The sequence below is a fragment of the Capricornis sumatraensis genome, chromosome 4 (genome assembly GCF_032405125.1).
Source record: "Capricornis sumatraensis isolate serow.1 chromosome 4, serow.2, whole genome shotgun sequence".
Taxonomy (NCBI): Eukaryota; Metazoa; Chordata; class Mammalia; order Artiodactyla; family Bovidae; genus Capricornis; species Capricornis sumatraensis.
In genome coordinates, this window is record NC_091072.1 from 68,851,177 (window position 1) to 68,873,295 (window position 22,119).

The following is a 22,119-nucleotide window of genomic DNA, read 5'->3' on the forward strand; positions in this document are numbered from 1 at the left end:
AATGCATTTTCTTACCTGCAGCTTCATCTCTTCTAAGTCTTTAGTTTTCTCAACTAATTCTCTTCGTACCTCTTCAAGCAGCAGCTGAAATTTTTCCTGGTGAGTTTGCTTTTCATTTAAAACACGCTTGAGTTCATTTTGTAACTTTATGTATTCATCTTGCAACCTAATTTTTAGAAAAAGAAGAATTTAAGAGTATCCATTGCTTTTTAATTGTATGACCTTAAAGTCAACCAACACTACGGAACAAGATCAACACCATAGATTCTATTTAAACTTCCAAATATCATTGCTTTACCAAGTGTCACTTAACTATTAACACTGTAATTTCTGAATATAACTTTACTTTGAAGGAAAAAATATTTAGCTACTGAGATACATAAATTTTATATCCCACTTTCAAAATAAGACTTTAATAAATTTATAATCCACTTGATTTAAAGAACATTTACTGTATTCAAAAAGTTTTAAATGTATATTGTACATTATAACAAAATTATACTGTATGTTCCAGGGCAAATATTCAGACAAAATAAAAGTGTGTAGTCAAGCCTCTCACCTCCAAATTTAAATAATTACCTTGTGTGTTCAGCTTTCAGAGTCTGATAATTAGTTTTATGATGTTCACATCGTAATCGTTCATCAGTTAACATTTTTTGGAGCTCAGATTGAGAATGTCTCAGTTCACTGTCTCCACCAGGAGGAAAAATGGTGGGAAAAGCATCCATATTGGTAACTGAGTGGACAACCATGTAAAAATAAGTTCTGGCTTTCTTAATGTCTTAGTTTTCTTTCCAAGAGTATTTTCCACTTTCTTCTTGCTAAGACAGAATCTCAGGAGGTCAAATTATACCTGTAGAGAGACATACACTTAATGATCAGTGAACTTCTTCAGTGTTATATATTTTTATCACTTACTATCCTCCTTATCATTTCTATAACAAAACTCAATTTTCACATTTTCAATTGTTCATAAAACAAAATTCAAAAATGAAGTTGAATCATACCTTAAATTTTCTTTACTTCCATGCAGTTTCTGTGACTATCAAGGTCACATCTCCAAGTAGTAACCTAACTAGAAGTATTGATTCTTCCACTATAAGTAGTCCTAGATTCACATATCACCAACATTTTCTAAAGCTACTGAGGTAAATTTCAAGGGTGGATTCTGGGACAAAATCCATACTCTGAAACCAGGGGAAAAGCCATTTGGATCTTGGTAAGTGACTAGTGAGAGTCACAGTCTTCACAAAGATGAGCTTGAACATGTAATTATGTCTGTGATTAATGTTACAAAGGGTGTTTTACTTGACACAAGGTGACTGCACTTGGGCAGCAGATTCAGAGGAGAAATCTGTTAACACATAAATATTGATCATCTATGTATTATACACTGTGCTAAGGACAGGAAACTCAATCACCAATTCAGGATTATGAAAGTAACTGAATGTGTGCTTTATCTAAAAGTAAAAAACTGACAACAGTGTTCTTACTGTAAATAAAAACAAAAATTTTAATCAAAATAATTCTGCTACTTTTAACTTCATTTATCTTTCTCAAGACTATTATATATATATATTTTTTTTTCCTCTCTCCCTTAGTCATGGGTAATTATGAATTACCTTTCCTTACTACAAGAGACAATCTTTAGCCTACACAAACCAACCATTCGATTGCTGAATCTTGCTTGAAATACATCATTTCTGATAAATTAATGTGATGTCTACATATTACATAAGAAGACTTTTAAACTAAAAATGAGGTCACTTTGGTTTCCTGCTTTGTCTATGAAGAATCTGCCTGCAATGTAGGAGACATGAGTTCAATCCCTGGGGTTGGGAAGATACCCTGGAGAAGGAAATGGCAACCCATTCCAGTATTCTTGTGGGAAATCCCATGAACAGAGGAATCTGGCAGGCTACAGTTCACAGGGTCACAAAAATGTCAGACATGACTTAGCAATGAAAGAACAACAAAAGTCTTTCAAGGACGCTTTACTTCTTATTCTTAGGTTTAATGTGCACAAGGATTCAACCTTTGAAAATGCACAGTGAACTGTTTGTAGCAGCTACCTCGACATTATCCTGTTATGAGTATATATTTTACATTTGCCATGGAATTTATAAACTAGATCATAAAACTGGCATGTAATTTTGATTCTGCTCTTTGATCCAAATTAATTTTTAAGAGACAGAAGCATACAATAAATGTATCTCATATTTTCTATTAATATCACCAAAATGCATTATAAGGCTTTGATTTTAATTAGCCAAAAGCTTAAACTATATCAGAAAAATCAAAGGCTACCCTTTAGTCCTACTACTAGTGAAAGAAAGATTTCCAAACTGAGTTTTTGTTTTGTTTTGTTTTTTGTATTCCAGTTAACTTGACAGTAAGGTAAATACTCTCACTGACCCCCTACCCAAAAATTAGTTAAGTCCTCACAGAAATAAAACTTTCCTCTTGGGAACTGAAATATTCACTAGAAGTACTTACTTTCTAGGATTTAACTAATTTTACAAAATCCCATTCTCATTCACCACATTACCTCATCTCCAATTCTAGCTTCTATGCAAACATATGTATAATTGCCCTCTTATATTTTCCCAAACCAGGAGGATTTCTCTGCTCCAAGATGATGTTTGCAAATTCATTACCTTTTTATATGTTTAAACTTTATTGACTAATAAAGCTAGAATATACCAACACACATTACCAGTAAGTACCACACCGAAACACATGATACACTTTCCCTTCATACACGAAGGGGCTATCCCAGGTGGTTCAGTGGTAAAGAATTTGCCTGCAAATACTGGCGACACAGGAGAAATGGGCTCGATCCCTGGGTCGGGAAGATCCTCTGAGAAGGAAATGGCAACTCACTCCAGTATTCTTGTCTGGGTGATCCCATGGACAGAGGAGCCTGGCGTGCTACAGTCCATGGGGTCACAGAGTCAGACACACCTGAGCAACTAACCAAACATACATGCAACACAAAAAAATCACGTTGCTAATTTCCATGTGTGCATGTATGTTCACATGTACATGCATGTACACACACACAAATCTATACTAAGCTTTCTGGAAAGCTGTTATTTTTGTTCAGTGGCTGTCATGTCTGACTCTTTGCGACCCCATGGACTGCGGCACATCAGGCTAACCTGTCCTTCACTGTCTCCCAGGGTTTGCTCAGATTCGTGTCCACTGAGTCAGTGATGCTATCTAACCATCTCATCCTCTTCCACCCTCTTCTGCTGTTCAAATCTTTCCCAGCATCAGGATCTTTTCCAATGAGTTGGCTCTTTGCATCAGGTGCCCAAATCTGCTTATTTCCTGCCCAATCTTATGAAAATAGCTGGATGAGTACCCAAATGTAATTACTACATAAGAATTTTCTCTGTGACATTGTTTTTAATTAAAAAAATGAAAAAATCAGAAATAAGCTAAACTTCCATAAATAAAGGAAGGTGTATCTACCCTATCATTATAAGTTAGATCTGGCTCCACAGTATGGTGAAGAGTATGAATGACAGATACACACACGTGTTTACACACACACAGTCAATTAGTAGAACAGCAAGCTGAGAATAGTGGTAATTTCTGGGGAAATAATAACTGGGAGACTCTCTGACAGGAAAACTTCTACTTTCAATTTTATTGTTAAATTTTATTTTTAAAAATCACAAATTTTTTTTTTTCAGGTAATGAACAATTCTATCACTATATTCAAATTACCTTCAACCAAATTCAACTACTTTGCTTTCACTCTACCTTCAACATCCTTACTTTCCAGCTTTTGGTACTGATACCAGTATTATGCTACCATTCATCCAAACTTACAACCCCAAAGTCTTCTCTGCTTTCTCACTCAATTTCCCATGCATAGACAACAAATACTCTCTTTAAAATGCACTCCATTCTCTCCATTCCTTCTTGACTACAAAAAGCCAGACTTGTATCACCTAGACTACTAGAGCTTTTTATTGGCCCTGTTTCCAATATTTTCTCTCTAGTCTACCAAAGCACTGCCAAATCAGCAGTCAGAAATTTTATTTCACTTCTCAGTTCAGTTGCTCAATCGTGTCCGACTCTTTGCGACCCCACGACTCACAGCACTCCAGGCCTCCCTATCCATCACCAACTCCCGGAGTTCACACAAACTCACATCCATCAAGTCAGTGATGCCATCTAGCCATCTTATCCTCTGTCGTCCCCTTTTCCTCCTGCCCCCAATCCCTCCCAGCATCAGGATCTTTTCCAATGAGTCAACTCTTCACATGAGGTGGCCAAAGTACTGGAGTTTCAGCTTTAGCATCATTCCTTCCAAACAAATCCCAGGGCTGATCTCCTTCAGAATGGACTGGTTGGATCTCCTTGCAGTCCAAGGGACTCTCAAGAGTCTTCTCCAACACCACAGTTCAAAAGCATCAATTCTTCAGCACTCAGCTTTCTTCACAGTCCCACTCTCACATCCATACATGACCACAGGAAAAACCATAGCCTTGACTAGACGGACCTTTGTTGGCAAAGTAATATGTCTGCTTTTGAATATGCTATCTAGGTTGGTCATAACTTTCCTTCCAAGGAGTAAGCGTCTTTTAATTTCATGGCTGCAATCACCATCTGCAGTGATTTTGGAGCCCAAAAAATAAAGTCAGACACTGTTTCCACTGTTTCCCCATCTATTTCCCATGAAGCATTAAAGAATGCTAAAAGGGTGGAGAAATTAAAATTACTAAAACACTCTAAAAAAGGGTTTCTCAACATAAAAGAGAAGTTTAAAAGGAAAAATATAGCCATATGCTTTTTTTATAAGCCATTTTTAAAACACAAGGGCACAGAAAAGCTGAAATTAAAATCAGAGAAAATAATACAAACACTAATAAAGAGAGATGTTAGAACTAATATTAATAGCAAACAAAGTTGATTTTCAGACCAAAAAAATACTAGTAAAGATGAAAAGACACATTCATAATAAAAGGTTAAGTACACCAAAAAGATGTCATAATTTTAATTTACATACAACAAATGAGACAGTCAGAACTACAAGGAAAAACAGACAAATTCACAATCTTAGGGAGAGAATTTAACCATTATTGTTGGTAACTAATAGAACAAGCAGAAAAAAATTATCAGTAAGAAATACAAACAACTTAAACAACATAATTAACCAACCTGACCTGACATTTATAGAAAACTGTACCCAATAAGTATAGAACAAACTCCTTATAAGCATGCATGGAACATTTATAAATAACCACATGCTGGATCATTTATAAATGACTATAAGACTATGTCAAAGCTTTGACTGTGTGGGTCACAATAAACTATGGAAAATCCTGAAAGAGAGAGGAATATCAGACCACCTGACCGGCCTCTTGAGAAAACTGTATGCAGGTCAGGAAGCAATAGTTAGAACTGGACATGAACAACAGGCTGGTTCCAAACAGGAAAAGGAGTACGTCAAGGCTATAAATTGTCACCCTGCTTATTTAACTTATATGCAGAGTACATAATGAGAAACGCTAGGCTGGAAGAAGCACAAGCTGGAATCAAGATTGCCAGGAAAAATATCAATAACCACAGATATGCAGATGACACCACCCTTATGACATAAAGTGAAGAACTAAAGAGGCTCTTGATGAAAGTGAAAGAGAAGAGTGAAAAAGTTGGCTTAAAGCTCAACATTCAGAAAACAAAGATCATGGTATCCAGTCCCATCACTTCATGCAAACAGATGGGGAAACAGTGGAACCAGTGACAGACTTTATTTTGGGGGGCTCCAAAATCACTGCAGATGGTGATTGCAGCCATGAAATAAAAAGACGTTTACTCCTTGGAAGGAAAGTTATGACCAACCTAGACAGCATATTCAAAAGCAGAGACACTACTTTGCCAACAGAGGTCCATCTAGTCAAGGCTATGGTTGTTCCAGTGGTCATGTATAGATGTGAGAGTTGGACTATAAAGAAAGCTGAGCGCCAAAGAACTGATGCTTTTGAACTGTGGTGTTGCAGAAGACTTTGGAGAGTCCCTTGGACTGCAAGGAGATCCAGCCAGTCCATCCTAAAGGAAATCGGTCCTGAATGTTCATTGGAAGGACTGATGCTGAAGCTGAAACTCCAATACTTTGGCCATCTGATGCAAAGAGCTGACTCATTTGAAAAGACCCTGATGCTGGGAAAGATTGAAGGCATGAGGAGAAGGGGACGACAGAGGATGAGATGGTTGGAGGGCATCACTCAATGGATATATGTTTGAGTAAGCTCCTGGAGTTGGTGATGGACAGGGAGGCCTGGCATGCTGCAGTCTATGGGGTCGCAAAGAGTTGGACACGACTGAGCTGAACTGAACATGCTGGATATCTCACATTAAAAATATACATATCTCACATAAAAATATGTCACATTAAAAAATTATACAGAATATGTTTTCTGACTATAATTTAAAACTCAATACAAAAAGGTAGCCGGAAAAGTTACATATGCTTAGAAAGAAAACATTTCTAAATAACTTACAAACTAAAGAAAAGTGACTGTAAAAGTCAGAAAATATTTAGAACCAAAGGAAAATCGATTATTAAAACTTGGGGGATAAAGATATTTGCTTCCAGGAAGATGGAGCAGATGTACATTTCCCTAAGCCCAGTAATACAACAAAAGTCTCAAATGTTATGTTATGATATGACATATAACATGACTCTGAAAAATGGAGACTAGAAGGAAAATCAGCTAAGAACCCTGGGAGAAAAGAACCAACACAGCGGCAGGCGCCCTGGATTTTCTTTTTTCCTCTTTTATGCCCAACTTGGAGGTGAAGAAGCTGGCAGTGAGTTCAGACCCCTCTCCCAATCCCACAAAATGTTTTAACCCTCTTCTTTAGCCAAACTAACAAGAAAGGGGAAGCCCAGCAAGATTAAAAAAAAAAAATTTTAAGACAATAATGACCTACTACAAGCAAATACTATGGAAAAAATTGTGATTCTACCACTTCCACACAAGCAAAAGCCAAAGCCAGGCTGTAATCCCAACAACATCCTATCAGGGATGATACACAAGCAATCAGGAGGCTGGGACTTTTCATCTCTGCTGAAAAGTAGTTAAGCCTCAAGTTCCTGAATGTCAACGGAGACCACGTGGGTCACCTGAACTTTCACTCCACCAACAGTAAGCATTAGCACATCCCTCAGTCTGCTTAACTGCTGTCAGAGAAGGCCTAGTGGAGAGTGAGGACCGGCACTACACTCAGCAATAACAAGGCCACCCTTTCTGCTGTGTCAGTAGAGACCCCATGAGAAGCCAGAGGCCTCACCAACCAACAATAAAGTGATAATCTTCCACAACTCAGGTGCCAACAGAGGCTAAATGGAAAAACTGGACTTTCATCCCCAATTGGCAATGAGATAGTATTTCCCTCTTTCTCCCCCCACCAAAGAGATGTCCGGAAAAGCCAGCTAAAACAGGTTTAAGTAGAATCCAAAGTCTCATTAACATAAACCTCAAAGTTCCAGGTTTCAAAAGAAAATCACTGTCATATCCAGAATGAGAAAGATCTCAAATGTAAAAAGACAACTGCAAGATGCCAACACTGAGATGACAGAGATGTTAAAGTTATCTGACAAAGACTTTACAGAAGTTATGATTAAAATGCTTCAGAGAGCAATCACAAACGAGCTTGAAATACATGAAAAAAGAGAAAGTCACAACAAACAAATGTCTCAACAAAGAATTCAAGATATAAAGAAGAACCAAGTGGAAATTTTAGAAATTAAAAATACAATGACCAAAATAAAAATCTAAGTATGAGCTCAACAGTATGAAAAGATAAAGAACAAAGAATTAACTAGAAAAGAAATTACTCACTTTGAAAAGACAACAGATTAAAATAACAGATGCTCAGGGACTTGTAAGAAAATAAAACATCTACCATTTGTGTCAAAGTCTGATTCCAGTTATATGATTATCCAAAATAGGTAAATCCATAGAGACAAAGTAGATTGTTGGTTGCAAAGAGCTTGGGGTAGGGAATAGGGAATGACTGCTCAATGGGTACACAGTTTTCTTTGAAGGTGATAAAAACGTTTTGAAACCAGAAATGGTAGTTGTACAACATCATGAATGTACTAAATTGCACTGAATTGCACACTTTCGAATGGCTAATTTTGTTATATAAATTTCAACTCAATTTAAAAAAACTTAAAGCAAACCAAGAACTGAAAGGCACATCAATTTGATACAAGGTGTGTTCAAAAAGAATATAATAAAAACCATGCTTGATTTCAAACTCTTCAATGCTTGCCTTTGAGAATCTGATTAATAAGACAAGGATGTCCATTATCACCAATTTTACTCAACTTTGTACCGAAGATCTGGAAAAAGACAAAGGTATAAAAGGTCAAAAAAAAAAGGAGAGAAAAAAACTTATATACAGAAGTTCTGATAGTATGTATATAAAGTACAGAAGAATTTATAGAGAAATGATTAGAGGAAGGAAGAAGGACTGCTAAGGAGATTAACACAAAAAAACTAACTGTATTCTACATACCAGCAACAGAATATTTTAAAAGATAGTCTTTGTTCATGGGTCCTCTTGATATCTTCTTTTATGTTATGAAATCTTTCTTTGAATCTTTTGTCCTATTTCTTCTGAATTATCTTTTTAATGTACTAATGTGTAGGAGTTATTACCTCATGTGAAATGCCAGGCTGGATGAAGCACAAGCTGGAATCAATATTGCTAGCAGAAATATCAATAACCTCAGCTGCGCAGATGACATCACCCTTACGGCAGAAAGTGAAGAACTAAAGAGCCTCTTGATGAGAGTGAAAGAGGAGAGTGAAGAAGCTGGCTTAAAACTCAACATTCAGAAACCTAAGATCATGGCATCCAGTCCCATCACTTCATGGCAAATAGATGGGGAAACAATAGAAACAGTGAGGGACTTTATTTTGGGGGCTCCAAAATCACTGCAGATGGTGACTGCAGCCATGAAAGTAAAAGACACCTGTTCTTTGGAAGAAAAGCTATGACCAAGCTACACAGCATACTAAAAAGCAGAGTCATTACTTTGCCGACAAAAGTCTGTCTAGTCAAAGCTATGGTTTTTCCAGTAGTCATCTATGGATGTGAGAGCTGGACTATAAAGAAAGCTGAGCACTGAAGAATTGATGCTTTTGAACTGTGGTGTTGGAGAAGACTCTTGAGATCCCTTGGACTGCAAGGAGATGAAACCAGTTCATCCTAAAGGAAATCGGTCCTGAATATTCATTGGAAGGACTGATGCTGAAGCTCCAATACTTTGGCCACCTGATGCAAAGAACTGACTCACTGGAAAAGACCCTGATGCTGGGAAAGATAGCAGGCAGGAGGAGAAGGGGACGACAGAGGATGAGATGGTTGGATGGTATCACCAACTCAATGGACATGAGTTTGAGCAAATTCTGGGAGTTGGTGATAGACAGGGAAGCCTGATGAGCTATACCCCACAGGGTCACAAAGAGTGAGACACCACTGAGTGACTGAACTGAACTGAATATGCATAAGAATTCTTATAAAATTAAAATCACAATGAGAAAACCAAAAAGACTGATGATAATAAGTTTGGAGAAAACAGAAGAGACAAGTGATAGTATATCCACTTTTGGGAAAAACAAGTAGTATCTAGTCCTGTGGTTACTGCTGAGTTTTCTAAATTTGCTGGCATACTGAGTGCAGCACTTTAAAAAACTCATCTTTAGAATTTGAAATAGACTAGCTTTGTTCGTAGTGATGCTTCCTAAGTCCCATTTGACTTCACACTCAAAAAATGACTCTAGGTGAGTGATCACACCATTGTAGTGATCTAGGTCATTAAGACCTTTTTGGTGCAGTTCTTCTGGGTATTCTTGCCACCTCTTGATATTTTCTGCGTCTGTTAGGTCCATACAGTTTCTGTCTTTTATTGTGGCCACTTTTGCATGAAATGGTCCCTTGATATCTCTAATTTTCCTAAACAGATCGCTAGTCTTTCCCCTTCTACTGTTCTCCTCTATTTCTTTGCATTGTTCACGTAAGAAGGATTTCTTCTCTCTCCTTGCTATTCTTTGGAACTCTGCATTCAGATGGGTGTGTTTATCTCTTCTGTTAAAGTGCTGCACTCAATATGCCAGCAAATTTGGAAAACTCAGCAGTGGCCACAGAACTGGAAAAGGTCAGTTTTCATTTCAATCCCAAAAAAGGGCCATGCCAAAGAATGTTCTAACTAGCACACAACTGCACTCATTTTACATGCTAGCAAAGTAATGCTCAAAATCCTTCAAGCTAAGTTTCAACAGTACATGAACTGAGAACTTCCATATGTTCAAGCTGGGTTTAGAAAAGGCAGATTGGCAAATTGTCAATATCCACTGGATCACATAAAAAGCAAGAGAATTCCAGAAAAACATCTATTTCTGCTTCACTGACCACACTAAAGCCTTTGACATCATAACAAAACGTGGAAAATTCTGAAAGACATGGAAATACCAGACCACCTGACCTGCCTCTTGAGGAATCTGTATGCAGGTCAAGCAGCAACAGTTAGAACCAGACACGGAACAACAGACCTGTTCCAAATCAGGAAAGCAGTACGTCAAGGTTGTATACTGTCACTCTGCTTATTTAACTTATATGCAGAGTACAGCATGGAAAATGCCAGGCTGGATGAAGCTCAAGCAGGAATCAAGACTGCCAGGAGAAATAATAATAACCTCAGATATGCGGATGACACCACCCTAATGGCAGCAAGCAAAGAGAAATTAAAGAGCCTTTTGATGAAGGTGAAAGAGGAGAGTGAAAAAGCTGGTTTAAAACTCAAGATTCAAAATACTAATATCATGGCATCCAGTCCCATCACTTCATGGCAAATAGATGGCGGTGGGGGGGGGGGGGCGGGAATGGAAACAGTGACAGACTTTATTTTCTTGGGCTCCAAAATCACTGCAGACAGTGGCTACAGCCATAAAATTAAAAGACACTTGCTCTTTGGAAGAAAAGCTATGACAAACCTAGACAGCATATTAAAAAGCCAGGCTTTGCTGACAAAGATCTCTGTCTAGCCAAAGCATTGGTTTTGCCAGTATTCATGTATGGATGTGACAGCTGGGCAGTAATGAAGGCTGATCACTGAAGAATTGATGCTTTTCAACCGTGATACTGGAAAAGACACTTAAGAGTCCCTTGGACTGCAAGGAGATCATTCTGGTTAATCCTAAAAGAAATCAACCCTCAATATTCACTGGAAGGACTGATGCTGATGCTCCAATACTTTGGCCACCTGATGCACAGAGCCGACTCAATGGAAAAGATGCTGATGCTGGGAAAGATTGAGGGCAAGAGGAGAAAGGGGCTACAGAGGATGAGATGGCTGGATGGCATCATCGACTCAATGGTCATGAGTTTGAGCAAACTCTGGGAGATGGTGAAGGACAGGGAGGCCTGGCATGCTGCAGTCCATGGGATCCCAAAGTCAGACATGACCGAGTGACGGCACCACAAAGCAATATCTAAAGTTAAAGAAATGAATATATATTATGACACAGCAATTCGCTACTTGATATATATCTAATTAAAATGTGAGTAATTGATACAAGTATACCATGAGATACTGTTCACAGCAGTATTATTCCCAACTGAAACCTAGAAACAAATCATACTGCCATTAACAGCTGAAGAGACAAACTGTGATATAAAGGAATCAGCACTATATGGCAATGAAAGCTATACACTCTACATAAGTATCACAAATATACTATTCAAACAAAAGAGAGTCAAAAGAACATATACTCGTTTATTCCAGACATCCAAAGTTCAGAAAAAATGAAAAGAGGACAAAATGAGATTTAGAGAATATACACTTAGGTATGTCTGCGTTGTGAAACAATTCAGGGGGGGGAAAAAAAAAGGAAGTGATTAACACAGAAGTCAGGATAACGTTACCTGAGGAAGGCTGCTAGTAATCTAACTCTCGATCTCGGTTGTGGTTACACTGGGGTTTGCTTTGTAAATCACTCAGATGTGTACTTTTGTGTACTTTTCTTTTTTAAACTTTATTATAATCAACGTTTTTTAAACAGATTTAATTTTTAATTTTAAAACTCAAATTTCTTAACTTTCATTCAAAACCTGGTCTCAGCATCGCCAAGGACCCTGGTCTTTTCCGCTGCCCTGCCAGCATAATGTTGTCTTAATTATCCTCACAGCTGTGAGAGCACCACAACTTCAGACATCACATGGATACACAATAACATGTGTGAAGGACTATTTCTTTTACTAATTCTCTTCTGTTTAATTTCTTTACAGTTTTTGTTTTTAAGGTTAAAATTTACATATAATGAAAGGCATAAATTTTAAGTATACAATTCCATGAGCTCACAAAGGAAGAACCCAAGAGTATTACACTGTTATATTTAAACAAAAGCACATTTTGTTCTTTTACCGATGCGCATTTGGATTGTTTCCAGTTATTATGAATAAAGTTGCTTGTAACAAGACGTTCTATGGACATATTTTCAGTTGGGGAGAGGTGTAAATATATAAGCGGAACTGCAAGATTATGAAGTATATAGCAAACTGACAAATCTTTTTCAAAGTAGTCATACTGTTTTCCATTTCAACCAACGTAAGAGTTCTTTCCTCCACATTTTGGCCAACATTTGGTGTTGTCAGTTATTAAAAGAAAAACTGAGGCACATTAAAATTTTAAAGTTTATAGGAGCATAAAGGATCAAACCCGGATCTCCTACATTACAGGCAGATTCCTTACCATCTGGAGCCACCGGGGGAACCCTCCATAGGAATTCAATTCAAGTCAGTCACTCAGTCCTGTCTGACTCTTTGCGACCCCATAGACTGTAGCACGCCAGGCCTCCCTGTCCATCACCAACTCCAGGAGCTTGCTCAAACTCATGTCCATCAAGTCAGTGATGCCATCCAACCATCTCACCCTCTGTCGTCCCCTTCTCTTACCTTCAATCTTTCCCAGCATCAAGGTCTTTTCAAATTAGTCAATCTTTTGCATCAGGTGGCCAAAGTGTTGGAGTTTCAGCTTCAGCATCAGTCCTTCCAATGAATATTCAGGACTGATTTCCTTCAGGATTGACTGGTTGGATCTCCTTGCAGTCCAAGGGACTCTCCAGAGTCTTCGCCAACACCACAGTTCAAAAGTATCAATTTTTCGGTGCTCAGCTTTCTTTATAGTCCAACTCACATCCATACATGACTACTGGAAAAACCACAGCTTTGACTGGACGGACCTCTGTTGGCAATGTAATGCCTCTGCTTTTTAATATGCTCTCTAGGTTGGTCATAACTTTTCTCCCATGGAGCAGGCGTCCTTTAATTTCACGGCTGCAGTCACCATCTGCAGTGATTTTGGAGCCCCAAAAAATGAAGTCTGTCACTGTTTCTCCATCTATTTGCCATGAAGTGATGGGACCAGATGCCATGATCTTAGTTTCTGAACATTGAGCTTTAAGCCAACTGTTTCACTCTCCTCTCTCACTTTCATCAAGAGGCTCTTTAGTTCTTCTTCACTTTCTGCCATAAAGGTGGTGTCATCTGCATATCTGAGGTTATCAATATTTTTCCCGGCAATCTTGATTCCAGCTTGTGCTTCATCCCAGTCCAGCATTTCTCATGATGTACTCTGCATATAAGTTAAATAAGCAGGGTGACAATATACAGCCTTGATGTACTCCTTTTCCTATATGGAACCAGTTGTTCCATGTCAGTTCTAACTGTTGCTTCCTGACCTGCATACAAATTTCTCAGGAGGCAGGTAAGGAGGTCTGGTATTCCCATCTCTTGAAGAATTTTCCACAGCTTGTTGTGATCCACACAGTCAAAGGCTTTTTGGCATAGTCAATATAGAAGTAGATGTTTTTCTGGAACTCCCTTGCTTTTTCAATGATCCAACATGTAGGGAATATGCTATGCACAGGACTGTACTATAATTAACAGGGCTTCTTTGAAAAATAAGAATGACTTTCTCATCACCCCCAGGGGAAGGGCTGGGAGCAGTAAAAAGCACATCATGGAAAGACATCTTGGAAACGTTCTCTCAGAAACTACACCTTTTGCAAGGATGTAACCTGCTGGATGCAGCAGCAGATGGGATTTCTCAATTAAACCCCATTCCTCACTTGAAAACTATCGGAGGATCGATGGCTGGTTTTATGTTAATTTTTATGTCTTTTTTTCTGTTTCTACATAGTCTGCGGGCGACTCACCAAGAAAGTCAACGGACAACAACAGCAATTAGCGACAAGCAAATTAGCAGTTGGCAAACAGCATAGAAGCTCTGGCTTCTATGACTATCGCTTTGGTCAGTAACCACAAAAAGTAAGCCTAAAAAAATAAAAAAGGGAGATATGTAGGGAATATGTTATGCCTGTACTATAATTAATAGGGCTTCTTTGAAAAGTAAGAATGACTTTCTCATTACCCCCAGGCAAAGGGCTGGGAGCAATAAAAAGTACATCATGGAAAGACATCTTGAAAACAAGATGTTGAAGTACTGATGTGACTGATGGAAAACCATTAGTGACTGTTCCTGTAACCAGAGCCTTGAGGGAGTTGCTGAGAAAGGGCATCACTAAAGGGCTAAACAGAGTACTGAAAGGCCTGAAGGTTTGACATTAAGAACTGTGCAATGTATATCTTTATCCCCAATCTGAGATTGATATCAGATATCAGTATCAAAGAACAGATATTGATATCAGATATTATAGAACAGATATCTCTAGAGCATGTACAGGTAGATGTTAACAATAAAAGGCATGCAGGATTAGGATCTGGTCTTTTGCCTATGAATGGCATCAGCCCCGATCCCCACTTTATTTCTGAGCCTTATTTTTCCTTATTCTTATACAGCACCAGTCCATCAGGTTGGTTTGTTGTTGGGCTGGTCCCAACCAGCAATTTGATGTTGGCAATTTGATCTCTGGTTCCTCTGCCTTTTCTAAATCCAGCTTGAACATCTGGAAGTTCACGGTTCACGTACTGTTGAAGCCTGGCTTGGAGAATTTTGATCATTACTTTGCTAGCATGTGAGATGAGTGCAACTGTGCAATAATTTGAACATTCTTTGGCATTGCCTTTCTTTGGGATTGGAATGAAAACTGACCTTTTCCAGTCCTGTAGCCACTGCTGAGTTTTCCAAATTTGCTGGCATATTGAGTGCAGCACTTTCACAGCATCATCTTTCAGGATTTGAAATAGCTCAACTGCAATTCCATCACTGTCACTAGCTTTGGTCATAGTGATGCTTCCTAAGGCCCACTTGACTTCGCATTCCAGAATATCTGGCTCTAGGTGAGTGATCACATCATCGTGCTTATCTGGTCAGGAAGATTTTTTTGTAAAGTTCTTCTATGTATTCTTGCCACCTCCTCTTAACTTCTGCTTCTGTTAGGTCCATACCATTTCTGTCCTTTACTGTGCCCATGTTTGCATGATAATATTCTCTTGGTATCTCTGACTTTCTTGAAGAGATCTCTAGTCTTCTGCATTCTATTGTTTTCCTCTATTTCTTTCTTACAAAATGTGGTCCACTGGAAAACGGAATGGCAAACCACTTCAGTATTCTTGCCATGAGAGCCCCATGAATAGTATGAAAAGGCAAAAAGATAGGATACCGAAAGATTACCTCCCCAGGTCAGTAGGTGCCCAATATGCTACTGGAGAAGAGTAGAGAAATAACTCCAGAAAGAATGAAGAGACGGAGCCAAAGCAAAAAAAAAAAAAAAATCCAGTTGTGGATATGACTGATGATGGAAATAAAGTCCGATGTTGTAAAGAACAATATTGCATAGGAACCTGGAATGTTAGGTCCTGAATCAAGGCAAATTGGAAGTGGTCAAACAGGAGATGGCAAGAGTCAACGGCGACATTTCAGGAATCAGTGAACTAAAATGGACTAGAATGTGTGAATTAACTCAGATGACCATTATATCTACTACTGTGGGCAAGGCTCCCTTCGAAGCAGTGGAGTAGCCATCATAGTCAACAAAAGAGTCTGAAATGCAGTACTTGGATACAATCTCAAAAATGACAGAATGAGCTCTGTTCATTTTCAAGGCAAACCATTCAATATCACAGTAATCCAAATCTGTGCCCCAACCAGAAATGCTGAAGAAGCTGAAGTTGAATGGTTCTATGAAGACCTACAAGACCTTCTAGAACTAACACCCAAAAAGATGTCCTTTTCATTACAAGGGACTGGAACGCAAAAGTAGGAAGTCAAGAGATACCTGGAGTAACAGGTAAATTTGGCCTTGGAGTACAGAATGAAGCAGAGCAAAGGCTCATAGAGTTTTGCCAAGAGAACGCACTGGTCATAGCAAATACCCTCTTCCAACAACACAAGAGAAGACTCTACACATGGACATCACCAGATGGTCAACATCGAAACCAGACTGATTATATTCTTTACAGTCAAAGATGGAGAAGCTCTATACAGTCGGCAAAAACAAGATTGGGAGCTGACTGTGGCTCAGATCATGAACTCTTATTGCCAAATTCAGACATAAATTGAAGAAAGTAGGGAAAACCACTAGACCATTCAGGTATGACCTAAATCAAATCCCTAGGATTATACAAGTGGAAGTGAGAAATAGATTCAAGGGATTAGATCTGATAGACAGAGTGCCTGAAGAACTATGGACGAAGGTACAGGAGGCAGTGATCAAGACCATCCCCAAGAAAAAAGTGCAAAAAGGCAAAACGGTTGTCTGAGGAGGCCTTACAAATAGCTGAGAAAAGAAGAGAAGCTAAAGACAAAGGAGAAAAGGAAAGACATGTCTCTATGTCTTAGTGAATAGTAATTTCTTTGTCCTGAACATCTTTTTCATCCCCTTTACACTCTGATCATGGCACCCCACTCCAGTACTCTTGCCTGGAAAATCCCATGGACGGAGGAGCCTGGAAGGCTGCAGTCCATGGGGTCGCTGAGGGTCGGACACAACTGAGCGACTTCACTTTCACTTTTCACTTTCACGCATTGGAGAAGGAAATGGCAACCCATTCCAGTGTTCTTGCCTGGAGAATCCCAGGTACAGGGGAGCCTGGTGGGCTGCCGTCTATGGGGTCGCACAGAGTCGGACACTACTGAAGTGACTTAGCAGCATAGTGAATTCCCAGTCAATCTTCAAAACCATGTTCAAGAATGCATTACTTCCTCCATGAAGTACCCCTTGACTCTTGCAAACGTATGTATGTAATTACTTCACCTTCTAGCTTCTAGTTTAGTATATATAACATAGTCAATGTAACGTCACCTAAGGGAAGGAAACATGTCTTACTAATATTTATAACCCCAAAACCTAAAACACATGTACATATGAGCACAAAAACACTAAACGAGTATGTTCACCATCCTAATGCTGCGTTAGCCTCAATTCACTTTTCTCATCCATATTCAATAACTGAGGCTTCCACATTGGGCTGAAAGCTGGCCCCCCAAAATGGTATGTCACTTCCTAATCTCTGTAACTTATAATAACATTAAATAGCCAAAGATGTGATTAAATTAAGGATCTTAAAAGGAGGTGCTTATCCTGGATTACGTGGGTAGGCCCTAAATACAATGACATGTATCCTTGTAAGAAAAAGACTCAAAAGTAGGCAATATGACCAAGAAAGCAGAGATCAGAGAAATGCATTCACAAACCAAGGAATGCCTTAAACCACAGGAAGCTGAAGGAATGCTCTTTCCCTCTAGAGCATCGATCACCTTCTTGGCACCAGGTACTGGTTTCACGGAAGACAATTTTTCTACCAACCTGGGGTAGTGGGTGGTTCAGGATGATTCAAGAGCACTACAGTAGGGTTTGTGTTCCTACGAGAATCTAATGCCACCACTGATCTGACAGGAGCAGCGGCTGCAAATACAGATAAAGCTTCGCTTTCTCACCCACCCATTGCTCACCTCCTGCTGTGTGGTCTGGACTGGGGACCCCTGCCCTAGAGCCTTTAAAGGGAGAGTGGCCCTTAATTTCAGACTTCTGGTCTCCAAACTATGAGAGAATAAATTGTTGTTGTTTTAAACCATCTGATGTGTGGCAAACTGTTATGGCAGCCACAGGTAAATGATACACTGGCTTTCTCTTCAGTCTATTTTTTCACAATGAATTTTAGCCAGTCTGTAAATTTCTTTCAGTTTTAAACTCTTACCATAGTCAAACTTTTCTAATTTTAGCCAGTCAACAGACAGGTATCAGTTCCTCACAGACCACCTAAATACATTAGGCACCTGAACTATACAAAAAGAATTCCTATTATATGGAGTTTACCAAATAAAAAATTCATAATGCAAATTATAAAAAGTACATAATTCAAACAACAATAAAAAGCAGATTATTTTCATCAGCCTATTAATCAGTTAAGCACTTACTAGAAAGCAATTTTTAAAAGACATAGCACAACCCTTCTCCAAATACATCTTCCTAACTTTGCAACTATTACTATCATAAAACCACACCTACACGTCCTTCCTATTACATCTTTAGACCAGTCCCAGCTCCACAGACCCACACATGAAATTTACTTTAACACAGGAGCTGTATTTCTTAAGAAGTGGTACAATGTCTACCCAAAAGGATGGTAATTCAAAATATTCTAAAAGCACAGCTGCTGATGCTCATGGAAAGCTTCCAAAACACATTCCATTAAAAAGCACATACTATGCTTTTGAACATTTCAAAACAATGCTTTAAATACTACATGCCCCAAGGTTAAAAGTCTAGGGAGTACCCACATTGGGCATCACTTCACTTATAAACAAAACATTACAAATAAGTTACTTTAAAATTCAAGATAATTCTATCTATACTAGTCAACCAAACAGCCTTTGGATGGCCATCCCAGGATGTCTTGTATACAAAAAATGTCACAACTTGACACCCTGCCAAAACCTGAAGTGCAGCTGGGAACAGACCCTTCAAAGCCCTGGTAAGGTGCCAGGCCCTATAATTGTGACTTAGAAAGAAACGGGAGGGGAAGGAAAGAAGAAGGAAAGAAGATATGTATTAGAGTGGTTAGCAATCAACCACCAAAGCACTGAATTAAAATGTTATTCTATTCTTATAATTGCACTGTCTGCCTCCACACAGCTTAATTCACACAAAAGAATTCTGGGAAAGTATGATACAGTAACCAGTCAACCTCAAATGCTTAGCAATAAATTATAAAGTCTCTGAAAAGTTGTGATCTGAAAAACAAAGATGACTCTTACCCAAACCATACTTCATTTTCATATTTCTTTGTGTAGGCTCTATTACATATGAGGACTTACAAAAGATGTATGAGTACTTAATACCTTTGTGAGAGCTGCAAAGTCTTCTGTGCTCACACTCCCATATTTCTCCTAAAATAGAAAAGGTGGTAGCTCCTAACCATATGGCTCCTAACACAAAATGAAGGTTGTCTACAGATCCAACAACATATCCTGGAAATTATTTGTTTTTTAAATAAATTCTGATTTAACTATTTCCATGAGATTTATGCTCTAGTCTAGAAAGTTAAATAAATTTTAAAATGTGTTAGGACTTCAACTGATGTTTTTATTGGGGTTAATATAAGCATAAGCATCCAATTTTCATATTTGAGAATCTGCCAGAAAAAAATGTATAAAATTTTTCAGAGCCAAAAAAGGGAGATAAAAGTACACTGCTGCTGTGGCTGCTAAGTCACTTCAGTCGTGTCCGACTCTGTGTGACCCCATAGACGGCAGCCCACCAGGCTCCCCCTTCCCTGGCATTCCCTAAGCAAGAACATTGGAGTGGGTTGCCATTTCCTTCTCCAATGCATGAAAGGGAAAGTGAAAGTGAAGTTGCTCAGTCGTGTCCAACTCTTTGGGACCCCATGGACCGCAGCCTATCAGGCTCCTCCATCCATGGGATTTTCCAGGCAAGAGTACTGCAGTTGGGTGCCATTGCCTTCTCCAATAAAAGTACACAATACAGTTTAATTTTAAAACCATTTATTTAAAAGAAGAAAAAAAAAGAATTAAACAATCAGTACTTACTGAGCGGATACTATATCATATTTACTGAGTGGTCCACTTACTCAAAGGGCTCTGAAGGAGATAAATATGCAGACCATCAAGTCAAGCTGACTTCTCAGCAAGGAAGAACGTGCCCATATTCAGAATACTATGGACAGTTTCTAAGTACCTATTTTATGCCCGATACCTTGCTGAGTACAGGGATTCTGAAATAAAAGAAAATCTGTGCCCTCAAGGAATTCATGGTGGTCAGTGAAACATGTTAACAATAGCTAACTAAAAAACAATGAGAAAATTTACAATTTATTCCTTATTGTACTTAAATATTTTTTTGTTGTGTGGGTATATTATCTATATAAAATAGGCAAATTCAGGGCTTCCCTGGTGGTCCAGTGGTAAAGAATCCTCCTTACAGTGCAGGGGACACTGGTTCAATCCCAGCTCAGGAAAGATTCCACATGCAACTAAGCCTGTGTTCCACAATTACTGAGCCCGTGCTCCAGAACCCAGGAGCCACAACTACCCAAGCCCGGGCACCCTAAAGCCTGTGCTCCACAACAGAAGAAGCCACCGCAATAAGAAGTCTGAGCTCCTGCAAGCCTAAGTGCAGCAACAAAGGCCCACCACAGCCAAAAATAAATTAAAAAGTGAATTCAGAAACTTTTACAACTATAAAGCACAGTAATATATTTATAGGTAGTATGGGTGCACTTGGGAGAGAGGCCAAATGCTGCTGGAGAAGCTGTCAGGGAAGACTTCATAAAGACAGAAATCCTGAGCTAAGACAAAGAAAGGGATGCAAGGAATATCAAGTACAAAGGCATGGAGATGGAGCGATGACGTTGGAGGCAGAGGCTGACAGGTATGGGGGAGCGTTACCAGCCTGGAGAGGTAGGGCAGAGTCCTGAAGTCAGTATGTAGAAGACTGGAGTTCATCCTGAGATGTAGGAGAGTCAACAAAAGGCTTTAAGCTTGTGGCAGGTAAGGGATAGTACAGGGTGGGTTCAGATTGTAGTTCAGAACAACTACATTATCCAAGGTGTAGAACAGATCTGAGGTGGGGTGGGGAGTGAAAAAAAAAAAGAGAGAAGTCCAGGAAAGCAAAGATGAAGGCCTCAACTACAAGACTGGCAGCAGGTATCAATAGGGAAGAGTCTTGAAAATGAATCTGGAGGCAGAAGTAACAGGTGTTAGTAGTCAGATATTGATACACCTCTCAAAAACAAACAAAAAACAATCCACTTTTTTCAAAGACACCAAAAGGCCAAGAAGGAAATCAGGACTTTTTTTTTCTTCTTTACAAATAAAATGGAATCCCAGTTAAAGCAGAAGACTGTTTCAAATATGACAGTTACTTCAAGTACTAATCCTTCACATGAACAAAGAATAAAGCACAGGGACCTTTGCAAAGCATCTGAGTAAATGCAAATACCATCACAGTATCTCTAAATATCTACCTTTCTTCCATAGGGACTTCATCAGTAGAGGGGTAAATGCTAAAGCCGGCTCTGTCAGGAACAAAGACATAAAATAAGTATTTTGTTCCTTAACTGTCCACCTGCTGCTACTCCTCCTCATTCTTTCCTTCAAACAATCATCTCTATAGCAACACATTCTTAAGAAATTTGTGGGTGGAAAGCATATGTTTTTGCAAAAATATGAGAACTCAAGAACATGAGCTACTTTTTTTTCCCCTTTAATACAAGAGATACACAATATATCTTAAAAGACAACTGCAAAATATGAAACCAAAAAAACACACTTAAAAACAAGGAAATGTAAAAACTGGCATTGCACATTTACATGGAGTTTCTTTTTATAGGTTACAATGACACCTTGTGGCAAGATATTTTAAATTATAAGTTATCTTGAGAAATATTTCACAGCAGATATAATAAAACTGGTTTAGAAAATAAGACCAAGACCACACTGTGGAGGCACTATGAACATGTACAATAATCCATTTGGAACATTAAGGACAAGGAGGTTCCTCAAAAAATTACAAACAGAGCTCCATATGATCCATCTGCCTGCAATGCAGGAGACCCAGGTTCAATCCCTGGGTCAGGAAGATCTCCTGGAGAAGGAAATGGCAACCC

The 22,119-nt window shown here is 38.8% G+C and overlaps 1 protein-coding gene across 2 annotated transcripts in view; it reads right to left on the bottom strand.

Moving 5' to 3' along the window:
* The window catches only part of CEP83 (centrosomal protein 83), a 137,479-nt gene that overhangs the window by 91,162 nt on the left and 24,198 nt on the right, over positions 1-22,119 (bottom strand). For both annotated transcript variants that reach the window (XM_068970943.1, XM_068970942.1), the window contains exons 2-3: positions 580-853; positions 16-166 (exon numbers count right to left, since the gene is read on the bottom strand). In XM_068970943.1, the coding sequence (XP_068827044.1) occupies positions 16-166; positions 580-752 (324 nt within the window). In that variant the 5' untranslated portion in view covers positions 753-853. The remainder of the gene's footprint in view (positions 1-15; positions 167-579; positions 854-22,119) is intronic.